Genomic DNA, 16,226 nt, shown 5'->3' on the forward strand with positions numbered 1-16,226 from the left:
AAAATATAGGAAACCACATGGAACTAGGGAGAGGCTATGGTGTTATCTTGCTAACAGTGTGACCTGAACAATGCCAAGAGAAGGGGTGTGATCCTGTGAGCCACACAGCCCAAACACAAACAGAGCTAACCCTGCCCTCCTCACTTGTTCTCCTCCAGGCAACAAAGCTACATATAGTCCATCACCCTGGAAACCCCGAGTACAATACAACGGAAAAGATGTTGGAGGTTCAAATCCTCACTCCTTCCTGAATATGTAGGGCCAGAGCCTTCTTGGGAAGTTGACCCACCAAGGCCACTGACAGAGAGCAAAGGAATGTCATTTTTCCTTTCGTGACTAGATACCTTACTCGATTCAAACAAAGCCAAAGCACAGAAAAAAAAACACAACTTCTTAGGTCTACCTTTCCACTCCTACCCCCAAAGAAAATATTAAAACAAAAATAAATAAGTGAACCCAACATCTTGTACTTCCTCCTCTTCCATGTTGCCCTCCCCTCCCACTAATCCACACCAAAGACAGATGTAGAAACCTGATCTTTTGGCTAAGAAAAAGCCTGATAAAATGACTGGGATCAAAGTAGTGTCATATAATGGAAGGAGCAATGCTTTAGCGGTTAGAAACCCCAACTAATTGTGTGACCTCAGGCAAGTCACAAACTCTCTGGGTCTCAACTTTCTCTCTCCAAATGAGGATAACATCCACCCTATTGCAAGGAGGAACAAATGGGGTAATATACCTTAACTGGATTTGTAAACCTTAAGGTTCTAGACAAAGGTGAGAGAACATTGCTGCTATTAAGTCAAAGGAGTCAGACAACCCCCCCCTGAGATTTCAGCTAGCACCCCAGAGGAAGAGCCCACAACGGTATCACAATGACCAAGAAGCGCAACACTGAGCAAAAAATAGCTCTGTTAAGACCAGTACAATACTCATCTCTTAAAATGCAAAACAGCTTTCAACATATACACACAGTCAAATTTACTCATTTCACTTTTCTGAAGCCCCTGGGGGCCTGAGGTCAGGGCAAGCAGAGATGAAGAAGACCAAGGAGCAACAGAAACTACAGTTACGGTCCGAGGAACCCAAGGGCCAAGTCAGGGCTGCCGGTGGGTTCTCCTTTGGGCTCCGTCAGTCATTTGCTGTGTAAAAGTGGCCCCCTTGTTAGAATGTGAGCTCTTTGAAGAAAGGGATTATTTTAGTCTTTCTTTGTACCACTAGTGCTTGGTACAGAGAGAGTAATTAAATGTTAACCTTGAGAAAGTCACAACCTTTCTGTGCCTCAGTTTCCTAATCACCCCTTCTCAGAATGCCAACAATAGGTACCGTCTCATAAATACAAAGAAGCATAGACCTCCCCCTCCCCACCAGGGATGCCCAGAGCCCCCCAGGTCAGTTCAACCCAAGCCCCCTGCCTCCACATCTAGGCATGGTCACCAAGAGTCAACACCGAGAAAAGGTCACTCCCATTTCTGACAGGGTTACTTGACTGCTCCATCAGGGGAAAACTCCATCAGGGTTTTCCTAGATTTCAGCAAAGCATCTTCCAAAGCTGTTGTAGAAAATGGGGAGATGTGAGATGGAATACAGTACAGTTACATGGATTCCAAATTGGACTTATGACCGGACTCCCAAAAGCAGTCATCAATGGTGTGATAGAACCTTGGAAAGAAAGGCAGTGTGGTGTAGTAGACAGACAGCCGGCCTAAGAGTCAGAAAGACTTGGGTTCAGGTCCTACTTCTGACTGTGTGACCCTGGGTGAATGACTTAACCTCTCAGTTCTTCAGCCAACTAAAGACTAACTCACAGAATAGCTGCCTATTGGCATTGTTAAAGGGCAGCTAGGTGGTAAAGTAGATAAAGTGCAAGGCCTCGAGTCAGGAAGACTTGTCTTCCTAAGTTCAAATCTGGCCTCAGACATTTACTATCTGTGTGATCAGGGGCAAACCACTTAACCCGGTTTGCCTCAGTTTCCTCATCTATAAAATGAGCTAGAGAAGGAAATGACAATCCACTCCAGTATCTTTGCCAAGAAAACCCCAAATGAGGTCAGGAAAAGTTGGACACAATTGAAATGACTCAATGACAACTAAAAAGCATTGTCAAAGAGAATTTCATCACCAGGAGGTTCCTGATACCGCTGAAAACAGTTCAAACAAACAAACAAAAAAATCAACTTTACACAAAGTTTCTAGTGTTGTATCCCAGAAATCTGTGCTATTTAACATTTTTATCAATGACTTCAATTAAGCCATAAATGACATGCTTATAGACATCAGAATTGTAGAGGACACTAACTTTAAAACAGTATTATCTAACACTGGAGGACAGGAATCAAGGTCTTGAAAAGCTTGACTCTAAGACTTAAATTAACAAGAAGCAAATGTAAAGTCATACTTGGGTTCAAAAATCAGTCTCGGGGCAGCTAGGTGGCACAGTGGATAGAGCACAAGCCCTGGAGGCAGGAGTACCTGAGTTCAAATCCAGCCTCAGACACTTAACACTTACTAGCTGTGTGACCCTGGACAAGTCACATAATCCCAATTGCCTCACTAAAAAAATAAAAATAATTTTTAAAAAATCAGTCTCACAGGCAGGATGGCTGTGTGTGTAGCTAAGTGGTTCATCTAAAACTACCTTGGAGTTGAATATATTGCAACATTCTACATGAATCAACCATTGGATATAACAGCAGTAAAGCTAATTCTACTTTGGGCTGTATTTAGAAAGGGATAAGGACCAGGATTAGGGAAGTGATGGTTCTACTCCATGATCTGGTCAGAGCCTCCATTTTAGGAAAGACAATGGATGAACTGAAGAGCATCCAGAAAAAGGATGGTGAAAAGCCCTAAGATCATGTCTTGTAAGGTGATGTTGAGGGAAGTGGCAAAGTAGAGCCTGGAGAAGGAAGACAGGGAGGTGAAAGGTTGGGAGAGAGGGCTGGGGGGTGGGGGAGAGGGCATGATGGCTCTTTAAATACTTAAAGACAATCCATGGAAGGTGAAGTAAACTCCCTCACTAAATCTACCATGGGACCTTAGGTCAAGATATTTTAACCTCTCTGTTCTTTCATTTCTTAGTAAGCTCTTCTGAACGCCTACTGCTCTGATAGACAGATGATAAACAGAAACAGGTAAAAGATTTAGTAACACTCGCAGCGAGCATTTGTATAGTCCTTTGATGTCTGCAAAATGCTTTGCAGGCTTAGCACAGTGCCTGGCACATACGGCACTTGATTAATGCTTGCTGACTTGACATACCCTGTTTTGTACTGTTGGATATTGTTTCATGAGTCACCCAACTTTAGAGCTGAAAAGAATGTCAGGGTTCACGTACACAAATACGTCCCACAACGTTCCCAATAAATGGTTATCCAGCCTCTGCTCAGCCTCACTAGCTTTCTGGGCAGCCCATCTTGCCTCTCCCACTGAATTTGAAATTCCTTATGGTCAAGAGGTAGAGAAGCAATTTGGTGCCACAGAAAGAACCCTAGACCTAGGATCAGAAGACTTAAGTTTGAATCTCAGCTGCAATAATGACGAACCATATGACCCTGGGCAAAGGTCCTTTAATGTCTCTAAGATTCAAATGCCTCATCTGAAAATGTGCATATCACTCCTAGACCTACATTACACCTCAGCATTGAAATGAAGAAACTTGCTTTGTCAACTTTCAAAAAACAGAATTGCAAGCTTTTCAGATGTTTCTTCTATAGCTCCCCCACCTCAATTCCAGCACTAAACAAGAACAAAGAATAATACCACTCAATAACAATAACAGTACATTGGGGGTAGCTAGGTGGCACAGTGGATAAAACACCAGCCCTAGATTTAGGAGGAGGTGAGTTCAAATCCGGCCTCAGACACTTGAGACTTACTGGCTGTGTGACCCTGGGCAAGTCACTTAACCCTCATTGCCCCGCCCCCCCAAAATAGATAGATAGATAAATAAAATAACAACAACAACACTGTGCCTCAGTAAGGACTTGAACTCAAGTCCTTTGACTCCAAATCCAGTGCTTTTCCTACTACACCATCCTGTTTCCCATCAGTAAATACTGGTTATTAGAAGAGAACAATATATATTTACATAGCAATTTCTGTGTGTTAGGCACTGTGCTAAGCACTTTACAAACATTATCTCATTTGAGACTCATAACAACTCTGGGAGGTAGGTGCTCTTATAGGTCCATGATACAATTAAGGAGACAAAGGTTAATTGATTTGCCCAGGGTCGCACAGCTGGTATCTGAGGCTAGATTTGAACTCAGATCTTCCTGAATTCAAACCCAGTGCTCCAGCCTCTACAGCACCTAGCTGCCTATATCTATCCATCCATCTATTCACCTATGTCTCTATCTAGCTATCTATTATGCATGTACATATGTATGTATATTATGCTCAGTGAAATGGGGACAAGAAGTCCTACCCTCTCTAACAGGTTTATTCTAAGACTCACAGATTTCATGTTTGTTATTGATCCGTATTTGTTGTAATTGATATTATTTTTTGCTTTTTTGGAAGGTATATTATAAGAGTCACAGACCAAATGTCTGTGAAAGGTTCTGAGAAGTATAATAGGTCTAAATTTTATCCCAAAGCCCTGATTCTCCTAATTGATAGCTTCCTCCTTCCAAAGTCCCAGCCAAACTTCACTTCATTCCTAACTCTCCAGCCTTCTCATACTACAGAGATTTCTTCTCATTTTCTCCACTCTCCCCCCCACCCCCCCCCCCCCCCCGCCCCCAGTTTCTCCATTTTGGAATCATGATCAAATCAACTTTGCCTTGTTCCTAGATGGAATGTCAGTTTTCTCCCCTACAGCCTCACTCCCCATCCCTATAACATTCTGGACCAAAATGCTTCTTCCTAGCCACCTTTCCCTTTTGTGTATTGTCATCATTACAAAGTTAGGCACTGTGCTAAGTGCTTTATACAAATATTACCTCATTTGACCCTCACAACAACCCTGGGAGGTAGGTGCTATTATTATCATCATCATCCCCAACTTACAATGAAAGAAACTGAGGCAAACAGAAGTTATGACTTGCCCAGGGACACATAGCTAGTGTCTGAGATTGGATTTGAACTCAGGTCTTCCTGACTCCAGGTATAGCATTGGATCCACAGTACCACCTAGCTGCCTTAGTGCTTGGCACATAGTAATGCTTTTTCATCCATTTGTTAAACAAATGTGATAGGATACACACACAAACATGTGCATGCATGCCTATGTGATCCAATGGCTAAACCAATATAGGGTTGTGAACAGAGGGACCCCCTCATCTGTCTCAGCAGGTTTCTAGGTCTGTCTTGAATGAGACGGTTTGGAAACCCTACACATGAATCCTTCCAGGTACTGATGGCAGGGATGCAATTCAGTGACAGGGTTAGATGAGGCCAGTTACCCTAAGAAAACAATGCATCCAAGTAAAGGACCCATACCCCATCGGGTACCAAGCATCACATCATAGGCAACAACCAATAAAATGAATGAGCTACTATAACAGCTAGCTGGCGCAGTGGATAGAGCACCAGTCCTGAAGTCAGGAGGACCTGAGTTCAAATTCGGCCTCAAACACTTAACACTTACTAGCTGTGTGACCCTAGGCAAGTCACTTAACCCCAATTGCCTCACCCCCCCCCAAAAAAAGGTGAGCTACAACAGTTCATGGTGAAGTTGTAGTTAAAAGAATCTAAACCCATCAAACATTGGATTGTCTAACAGATCTCTGAGGTCCCATCCAGCTCAAAACGCTAGAATAGCCTGAGCTGTCTTCCCAATGACCCATCCCTAATTACCTGGGATAGCTTCCACATGCTATCTTACCCTATGACTGACCCTAACCCTAATTCCAAAGACTTCCTTCTAGCTCCAAAATGCCCATTTTCAGATGCTGAGTTTTGCTGTCAGCCCCCCTCTGACTCTGGTCCCTTTACCACTCACTGCGTTCTCTACCCATCACCCAGAGCCTCAGCCATGATGTGTGAGCCCCAAGTGGCCTGTGCCAAGATTTTATTCTCTGGGGTATGGTGGGAACAAGGCAGCATGTCTGACGGGTTTGCCATCTGTTGCCAATGGCCCAATGGTGCCTGAAAGCAAAGAACTCCCCCCACCACCCTGTGTGCAGAACATCTAAATAAAACTCCATACTTTGCGTGTCTGGGGCCGAGCTGGAAAGACAGTCTCCTGGAGCTTCAGGCCTGGGTGTTCTTTCACACCCAGCATAAGAGGAAATATTTCTCAATTGCAAGCGAGTAGGCCAGTCCAGGATAGGGAGGGGCCTGGGCTTGGGAACAAACCCTTGGAAAACACTGCTGAAAATAACTGCAAGAGAAGGGGGGGGGGGGGGACACCTCTTTTCTGTTACTGGGCCTGGCAAACAACAGGTGCAGGGTGAGGCTGCCCCCAAGGGTGGCTCCTGGTGAAGAAGGGCTGCGCCCCTGGCCCCCCACCTTTGCTTTGGATAAGCTGTAAAACAGGAAATTGGCGGGGGGGGGGGGGAGAAGAGGCGGAGAAAGGGGGTACAAGGACACTACTTGTCAAAGGCATCCTGAAAGTCAAAACAACCCATGTGACTGTTTGAAAGAGTGTCACCACAAAAGAGAAATAAAAGTTGATTTCCTTCTATCTCTATTTCTCCCCTTTCTGCTCCAAGGGAGCAGCTTCTAAGGAGAAGCAGCCAGGAGGAAGGAAAAGGCGCTTGGCTTCTAAGGGCAGCTCCATATCCTGCCCCCCCCCCCCCAAACCCAGGGGATCCACTGCTTCTGGCTTCAAAGCTGGGCAAGGCTTCCCTGACCCTCATGAGCAGGACGGCACTTTGGGGAGAAAACAGCTACAAAGGTATTTCCAAGAGCTTCCAGGCCAAAAGCCAATCTCCTACACCAGAGGTTTCCTTTGTCACCAACTGCTGATGCACCTGGGAGATCTTTGAAGGACTAAGCCAGCCTACACCCAGTACAACACTCCGCCTAGGCGGTTACCCCATTCACTGAGCTTCAAACTTCTCTTACTTGTCTTTTTTCATTCCACTGAAATGGCAAAGAGGGACTCCGTTGCCCAGTATCCTCTACTCTCTGGGGTCTTCATACCACTTCCCATCCCCACTTCAATTATTCTGCTCAGGAAATGTTCAAAACTCCTAGGCTTCCATCCCAGAAATATCTGTGATTATGTATCCCTGACAGTTATATCCTATAGATATCTTTTTTTTTTTTCCTCTTGTGGGGCAATGAGGGTTAAGTGATTTGCCCAGTGTCACACAGCTAGTAAGTGTCAAGTGTCTGAGGCCGCATTTGAACTCAGGTCATCCTGAATCCAGGGTTGGTGATTTATCCACTGTGTCACCTAGCTGACCCTTAGATTTATTTTTTAAAGTAAAACAATAAAAAGCCAACCTGGAGCTTAATAGATTTTCCCTGTGACCTTGGGGGCAAGACACTTTACCCTCTCTGGGATTCAGTCTCCTGGTCTGTAAAATGAGGGGGTTTGATTAGATAATCTCCAAAGGCCCCTTCCAGCTTTTTAAAAAACCTTAATACTTTGCAGGGTCTTCTTAATCACAGCTGAATCTTTTGTAATCTCAGATCTAGAAGTGAAAAGGATCTTACAGACTATCACCTTTTTCATTTTATAATGGAGGAAACTGAGACCCAGGAAAGTAAGGCCACTAGCAAGTCACACAGTGTCAGAGGTTAAGATTTGAATCCAGAGCCTCCACTCCAGAGCCAGTGAATTTTCCACTGTACCATGCTATTGTTGATAAAACTACATAATAGATGTAGTAAGAGAGATCACCTAGCCTACTAATTCCTGACCAATTTAAATACCACCTTATTAAAGGAAGAATTCTTAACCTTTTTTTTAGGGGGCTGGGGGAGAAAGGAGGAATCTGTTAAAACTTATGAATAACATTTGTGATGTTTAACAGAAATTTCTAATTGAAGAAAATGCTCCATTTTCTTCTGCTATGCCTGCAGCCACCTTCTCCCATTCATGAGTTTCTCCTAGGGGACCTTTTTGAGGAAGAGCCCAAGGACAGTCAAGCTTCATTGCCTTCCCAACTGTATGACTTTCTGGAAACCATGCCTCATCTATAATCTCACCCTAGAACCTCTCTGCTATGCCACCAGTCCCCTTCCCCCATTGGTGACTTCCTCTTGGGCTTCCATTTGGGGGAGAGGCCTTGGCCAGAAGACCTTCATTCTGACTTTCCATACTTCAGCATTCACCAAGTACTTTCTTTTCTTTTATGAGGCAATGGGGGTTAAGGGACTTGCCCAGGGTCACACAGCTAGTAAGTGTCAAGTGTCTAAGGTCGAATTTGAACTCAGGTCCTCCTGAATCCAGGGTCGGTGATCTATCCACTGCCACCTAGCTGCCCCCTTACTGGGTACTTTCACCTCCTCAGCCCCTCCCTCCTCGGTCCAGCTCCCTTTTGTGTATAGTCTTCCCCCATTAGATTGCAAGTTCCTTGAGGGCAGGGTCTGTCTTTGTTTTTGTTTGTATCTCTATCCCTAGCCCTTAGCTTAGTGCCAGACACAGAGTGCTTAATACAAAGTGCTTAATAGATGGGTGTTGCCTTATTTCCATTTCAGTTAGAGATTGGTGAAAATAAAGATGCAATTTTCCTCTCCATTCAAGTTCAGGGACCCCTACCCTAGCTTTCCCAGGAGGACCACAGGTTTGTACCTCCCTGATGTACTTAGGTATACTTTATACAATAGCTACCTTTATCCATAATAAATACAGTGACTCCTGAGCAAGAAACAGTGTAAGAAATATCATTCAGGAAATATATGATCAGAAAAGGAAGCAGGCTGGTCATGAACTGAGAATGAAAGATAAAAGATGGACAGCTTGAGTGCTTACACACAGGGCTAAGAGACCTATACAGTACTTCCTGTCAGAGGTGACAGTGACAGACTCTGAGTGCAGGGAGAGACGTGTATTTTGGATAATACGGGAATGTGTATTGCTTAACTATACTTATCTGTTACAAGGGCTTTGTTTTTCTTTTATTTTTTTTTCATTTTCATTTTTTTTCAAGGGGAGAGGATGGAGGAAAGGGAAAGAAGGTAGCTTCTAGTTAACTGGGAAAAAAAGAAAATTTAATTTAAAAAAAGAATCAACCAATCAACAAGCACCTGTGCTAAGCACAGGAGTTATAAAAACAAAAAATGAGGGGCAGCTAGGTGGCACAGTGGATAAAGTACCGACCCTAGATTCAGGAGGACCTGAGTTCAAATCCAGCCTCAGACACTTGACACTTACTAGCTATGTGACCCTGGGCAAGTCACTTAATCCTCATTGCCCTGCCAAAAAAACCAAAAACAAAACCAAATCAAAGAGTTCCTGCCTTCTTGGAGCTAACATTCTATTTTGGGGGAAAAGCAGCATGTATATGCATAAGAATAAACTTTTACCCAGCTCCATTGTTACTTCACATCATTTCCCCTCATGCACAATTCTCAAGCAAACTGGACTACAATATCACCCTCTTCCAAGAAGCCTTCTCCCATTTCCCTAGTTTGTTACTGCTCTTCTTTCCTCAAATTTTCTTATGTTATTTTGACTACATTTATCCCCAGGTCCTCCGACTCCAAAACCACCATCATTTCCACTGTACCACACCATACCATATTGACTCTCTAAAGTCTCCCCTTATTGGAGGGATCAGTAGATAGTGGTTCAGAAGATAGAACACTGGCACAGGGGTTAGAAAGAGCTGAGTTCAAACCCAGCCTCTGATACTAGTGGCATGACCCTGAGCAAGTCACTTGACTTCTGTTTGCCTCAGTCTCCTCAACTGTAAAATGGGGGCAAATAATAGCATCTACCTCCCAGGGTTGTTGTGAAGACCAAAGAGACAATATTTGTAAAAAGCACTTAGCACAGTGCCTGCCTGGCACACAGTAAGGGGCCATACAGATCCTTAATCCCTTCCCCTATAAAAATGTAAGGTCATTGAAATCGGAAACAGCTTTGTTTTGTCTTTGCACCCTAATATGTATGTATATGTATACATATATACATACACACACAAAATATATTTATACATGCACCCTGTATGTATATATATATGTGCACACCCTATACATACACATATAATAGATGCTAAATAAAAGTTTGTGAAATGAACTGACCCACACTCATACAACAAGAGACAGCACTGAAGTCTTTAAAAAAGAAAAATCCAAGATTCTCTGAAATAAATTATTTATATGTTCTATTTAACTCGGGCTAGAGACTTTGAAAAGTTTATCGGAGAGGCACCCAGTGCAAGTGTAGCAGAGAGCAGTTAATTTACTTGCCCCTATGCCAAGCTCCCCCTCACCCCCACACCAATCACCAAATGATCAGACCTTTCGTTCTGCATGTGGCTTTTCAAGGCAGACAAAAGCAAAGCTGAGTCAGACTGCTTTCCTTTCCCGATTGTGTGGAGAAAGACAAAAAGGGCGCTGACAGCCAAGCTCTTCGGGCTCATCGAGCTAACACCTGACCGCTTGCCTAGGAAACTGGGCACGGGGCTATTAGCAGCTCAGGGTCACAGGGACAGACGCATGCACTCTCCCTCTCCCCCCTCTAGCTAACTGTACTTTCAGTGACTGAAAAAAACCACCAGAGCAGAAGGCAGCACAATTCCTGGGTTCACTGATCCTGCAAATACAAAACCAGCTGATTCCCCATCCACCTACTCGCTGCTCAATCCTCCTCTTCAAATGCACTCCTCCCCTTATTGTCCCTTGGCAACTAATATATAATTTAGAGTCCATGTTGTCATATGCAGCAATCAGCAACTGCCTATGAATCAGTAACAAAACGCTGGTGGGCAGGAGGACAGGAACAAAACCTATCAACGGGTCACTTGCACAGTTACACAAGGTTAAATCTGCAACCTACTTTTCTCACCCTTGGTTACCTAAGGACAGAACACTGTGAGTCTAGGAAGACTGTCATGATCAGAAACACACAGGAGAGAAAGGGCTTTCTGCCTGGATTTCATACAATGAAAAGCATTTGGTGGCTCTCCCAGCCTCCCCTCCAATTCATAAGAACACTCCTTCATGCTGGACCAGCACTTTCACATCCTTCATCTCATCTGATCTTCATAACAGCCCTCGGAGATAGGTAGGGAAAGAATTATTGCCTCCTACTTTACAGCTGAAGAAACTGAGGTTTAGAGGTTGAGTGACTCACCAGTTGAGCCTGAACTGAATCCTGATTGGAGGTCATGGGCTCTTTCCCCCTACCCTGCTCCATCCACCCTATTTCCCTTCTAGACTACTTTAAGTGTCATATCCCAGAGGCAGTATATAACATATGGCATATATGCCAGGGGGCAGCATACAAATAACATCATGGTCAAGAAGGGAAATGTAATGAGCTCCCTGTTAGAAAAGGTCTACAAGTAGAAAGAGCTCTCAGTTCAGGTATCAGCTGAACTGGATGGACTCTTCCCAATATGACCTAATAGAAGCATCCCCGATTCAATGGACTATCTATCTAGTTAGTTTATTCAAACAAAACATAAAAGCCACCCAATGTACACATCACTTTAATAGTTATATCATCACAGACACAATAAGGATGCTGTTTCCCCCACTTCCACCCTTTCCCAACTAGGAGCCAGAAAACAATTAGTATCATCCAGAAAGTGATCAACCAGGGAACTGAAATGTCAACTATTTTTCCAAGGAGATGATACATGGACTCAATTAGGGAAAGGTAGTCTTGTGCTCACTGAAAAGGGCCTATCTTGCTCTATAAGCCTTGACACCCTCCCCCCCCCAATGTCCCTCAAAAAAAAAAAAACCACCAAGAAAAACACCCTATCAATATTCTCTTTCTGCAGTGGTACAAAGAGACCTACATCAATCATTAGGCACTTGAATGAAAGTGGTATGACAGGGTCTATTATTCTCTTGAAGTACACTCGTCCTTTTTCCGAACAGCTGCCAGACCCTATTAGATGTCCCGAATGAGGGCTGAGCAGGGATGGGATCCACTATTGAAAGGGGGCAGACAATAGGCCCCCTTACACAGGCTATTTGGTCTCTGCACAACATCTGGCCAAAATCAATTTTTGACCTCACGTTACTTTCCTTTGCTATTAGACTTAGTTTCATATGTAGTTTGTCATCTCCTTGAGCATTAGAACCTGTGCTGAGCTGCCCTAACAGATTCTGGGGGTGTGTCCAGCCTTCGATCACACATGAAGGTGGCACTACTCACCAGTAAAGAGTCTATTTTCATGGTCTTGGGCTCTGCCTGAGTTTTTCCAACCTAGTTCTCATAGTTTAAGTTTCTGAATCCTTGAGAAAGTGGTCTTATTTCTTTAACTGGTGGGGAGGGGTGAAGCAGTTTATGAATAAAATGAGAGTATATGGCTTTTGAACCACAGTAAAACCAGAATACAAATGTGCTATTTAGACCGGAGAATTTTAGGACAAACATATTGCTATCTTCTTAAAAAAAAAAAAAAAGAACAGGAAGCTAATGGATTTTATTCTTACTGTTTAAGAATTATTCTCAGGCCGCTAGGTGGCACAGTGGATAAAGCACCGGCCCTGGATTCAGGAGTACCTGAGTTCAAATCCGGCCTCAGACACTTGACACTTACTAGCTGTGTGACCCTGGGCAAGTCACTTAACCCCCATTGCCCAGCAAAAAATTTAAAATTTAAAATTAAAAAAAAAAAAAAAGAATTATACTCCCCTCCCATTCCCACATTTAAAAAGTCATATTCACTTACCCATAAGACCTCTGGATAAAAGCAGGGTGTAGCTGCTGAACACCAATTGTAAAACCTAAAAAATAAAATGGTGAAAGTGTAAGAGGAAATATTGAGGGTGATTAAGAGATTGTTTGCACATGTGTGTCAATACCCATTAGAATTTGGCACAGGCTGTCATGCACGAGTCATTTTTTTAACGTGCATCTCTCACCTCAAAAGAGAGATGTAGACAACGTTCCAATCAGGCCACAGTCCTCCTCTCAGCAGACTACCACTATTTAGCTGCAGAGGTAAATATAAAAATTCTCTCTCCTTTCTCTTTTGGTTTTCTAGAGGAAGTGACACAGCTCTGAAGGACAATAACAGCAACCACTAGTATTTCTATACCACGTTCTCCCCAGTAATCCTGGGGAGCAGGCAGGGGAATTATTTTCCCCCTTTTAATTGTTAAGAAAACCAAGGTTCATAGAGTTAATGTCCAGTCACATGGCTCACAAGTGGAAAACAGGGACTTGGCCCTAGCTCTCTGGACTCCTCCCTCAGCCTTTCTTCATGCTGCTCCCCTAAGAGAAGTACCATTATGTCTTTGCTCTAAGTTTTGTGCTGACCCCTTCTTACATGTAGGGCTCATCTCTTTCAAACAGAGTTTCTAACTCTGACCTGAGCACAAATACCAAAGCGATGACTGGTCTCTCTGACTTTAGGGAACATATAATAACCGACAACAGCTTGTTCAATGACAGGATGAGGCAGAGCCAATGAACGCTCATTTTGTACTCCACCATCAGTAAGTATGCTGAATCTAGTATGTGAACAGAGAAAAGATGGAGGAAAAAAACAAACCAAGGTTGCTCCTCTCACCAGTGTGAATACTCCTTGGCTTGGCTCCCAGGTACGCCAAATTAACATTTGCTTTTCGGCCATCTATGATGGGGTTGGGGTCTTTACAAGCTCTCTCTGCTGCAGCCCGGTCTGCCATTGTGACCTAAAATGAAGCACATGAGTTCTCAAGGGTTTCTGACCCACAGAGGGTCTTCTCTATACTATAAAGTCTTCCCATATTAATACTCACTCTCAAATGGAATGAGTAAGCAAGGAAGGAGGAAGCTCACTCCAAAGGGAGCTCCGGGTGTTTTTCCTTTCCACATCAGCTTTTCCCACTGCCCACTGGGATGGTTCCTCTGACTTTCCTCACTGCCACTGAGTATTGCCCACAGTGCAAAACCAAACAAACAAAAAAACTCACTTAAAAGGGAAATAACGATAACGCCTTTGCTGATTATCTAGCAAAAGGCACCAGTGGGGCAAGACATTTAGGTAGATCTGAAACTTTCAAAAGCATCACAAATAACAAGGGAGAATGAAAGAAACCAAAGTCTGTCAAACAGAGGGCCCCAAACTCAAATCAGAGGCTGCTCCATCCCACCAAGTCTCCCAACTTCTTTCACTGGGAAAGACAGGCTTGCCTGCAAAACATGGTGTCACAGAACACTTAGGAGGCAGGCTTAGGAATCAAGGATAAACTTGAACATGGTGTCCTTTCTCTTTCAAGTTCTCTGGGAGGGAACACTAGGGTAGAGAACACAGAGGTAATAACTCTTCCCCCTCCCTCCGAGGGCCTCTTGCAGAATTAGGGTAAGGAGGGGAGACTACGTATAAAAACTGTATTTATTTATTTATTTTTGCGGAACATATAAACTTTTTAAAAAAACAAACAAACTTTCTCCTGCAAGTCTTGAGTTTGTTCTGAAATGAAAATGTGCCGTGAGCCACCTGCAGGTGCAGGGCACCAGAAGATCCTCAACCCCAGAGCTGTGCACTCCGGATAAGGAGCCACAGGGAGGGTCTCAGAAATGCCTGGTGGTTGGGCTATGTGTGTGCTCAGTGGGAGAGAAGCACCGGAGGGAGGGGGGGGGACAGGGGGGACGGGACTAGTGGGAGGAGGAGAACAGTTGAAAAGCTGGGGTCTGAGCCGAGTTCTGGGATGGAAGAGTGAACGGCTGACTAGTTTACACAGACACAAACAGCAACTCCAGCTGAAAGGTTACAGATAAGATGGTGGGGGAGAGAAGAGGAGGGGAGAAGGGGGGTAGGAGGTGGGAGAGGAAAGTGGAAGGGGAGAGAGACTGGGAGGCCAAGGTCTGATGACAGGTACTATGATGAGGATGCCAACATCCTGGCAAATGGCAGAGAATGCAAATGCATTTATTTATTTAAAACCTTCTAGAGTTCAGCCCCCAAGGAAAGGCACGTGCGACCAGGGAGGTCGGGATGGGGAGAACAAACAGACATCTCGATCACTTCCAACCCTTAAAGTTTTGAGCTCCCAAAGGAGGCGGGGGTGAGGGGAATGGGAGAATTAGTGCCTAGCGGGGGCGCGGGGTCACTTACAAAGCCATAGCCCCGGGACTTGCCCGTCTGGCGGTCGGTGATGACCACAGCCTCCTCGATGTCCCCGAAGCCCTCGAAGTATTTCCTCAAGGAGGAATCAGTGGTGTGGTAGGGCAGCCCCCCGACGAAGATCTTGGTGAACGTGGTATCCTTCTGCAGGGTGTGCATGGTGCCGGCCGGGGGCCGCCCGCCGCTCAGCGAGCACGGCGCCTGTTGAAGGAGCATCCGCGCGGGGCACCGCGCCGGGGCCGCGGCCAGACGGAGCCCGGGGGCCCCGGGGAAGCAGCGCTAGGGCGAGGCGTGCGCGCCCACCACCGCCTTCCCCCAAAAAAGTGTTCCCCCAAGTGGGTCTCCTTCCTGTTCAAGATGCAAGGAAAATCCGACTGTTTGCTCCAAATTCAGTGCATCGAGGAGGTGAGAAGCAGGTGGTGAAGGGCCCCCCAGGCACGCGCAACAAGAGGAGAGAAGCCCAGGGCACCAGAGCAAGCCGCGCTCACGGACCTCGCGCCGCTGGGGAATCGCCACCGCAAGCTACAGCCCCGGCTCTTTGTAGGCAGCACCGCCCCACCGCCCCCGGGTCCGCCTTCGCCCCGCCTCCAGCCCTCCCCTGGGCGCAGCGACTGCTGGGAAACGTAGTCCCTGACCCAGCCCGGCCCTGCCCGGCCCTGCCCTGCCCTGCCCTGCCCTGCCCTGCCCTTTCATCACTGCCTTGCTCTGCTCTTCCCTATCCTATCCAGCTCAACCTAAGGGTCCAGAGAACCCAGCTTTCAAGGACACAAGGTAAAGGAGGGAGTTTTGCAGTGCTGGGTCTGGTGCAAGTGAATGAAAAATACAAGTCTGCGGAGAAGTGGAAGAGACCCCTGGGTTCCCAAAGGGAGGGATTTCCCAAATTGTCATAGAATTTAGCATTGTAAGGGATCCTCTCCTCAGTCAGACACCCTCGTTTTACAGAGAAGGAAACTGAGGCACAGAATACCCCAGAAGTCTTTAGTGCATTTTTGGAACACCCTGTACAAATAGCAGATTACAAGTAGCAGAAATAGGCTTGGAATTGGGGTCTTCTTAGTCGAAGTTATGAATGAAGAGCCTTGTCCAACA

General features: G+C 45.2%; 1 protein-coding gene across 2 annotated transcripts in view; it reads right to left on the reverse strand.

The window, feature by feature from the left end:
- The window catches only part of RBM38 (RNA binding motif protein 38), a 34,613-nt gene extending 18,949 nt beyond the window's left edge, over positions 1–15,664 (reverse strand). For both annotated transcript variants that reach the window (XM_043989700.1, XM_043989701.1), the window contains exons 1-3: positions 15,129–15,664; positions 13,599–13,722; positions 12,756–12,810 (exon numbers count right to left, since the gene is read on the reverse strand). In XM_043989700.1, the coding sequence (XP_043845635.1) occupies positions 12,756–12,810; positions 13,599–13,722; positions 15,129–15,353 (404 nt within the window). In that variant the 5' untranslated portion in view covers positions 15,354–15,664. The remainder of the gene's footprint in view (positions 1–12,755; positions 12,811–13,598; positions 13,723–15,128) is intronic.
- Positions 15,665–16,226: the final 562 nt, after the last annotated feature.

The sequence above is a fragment of the Dromiciops gliroides genome, chromosome 2 (assembly GCF_019393635.1).
Source record: "Dromiciops gliroides isolate mDroGli1 chromosome 2, mDroGli1.pri, whole genome shotgun sequence".
Classification (NCBI taxonomy): Eukaryota; Metazoa; Chordata; class Mammalia; order Microbiotheria; family Microbiotheriidae; genus Dromiciops; species Dromiciops gliroides.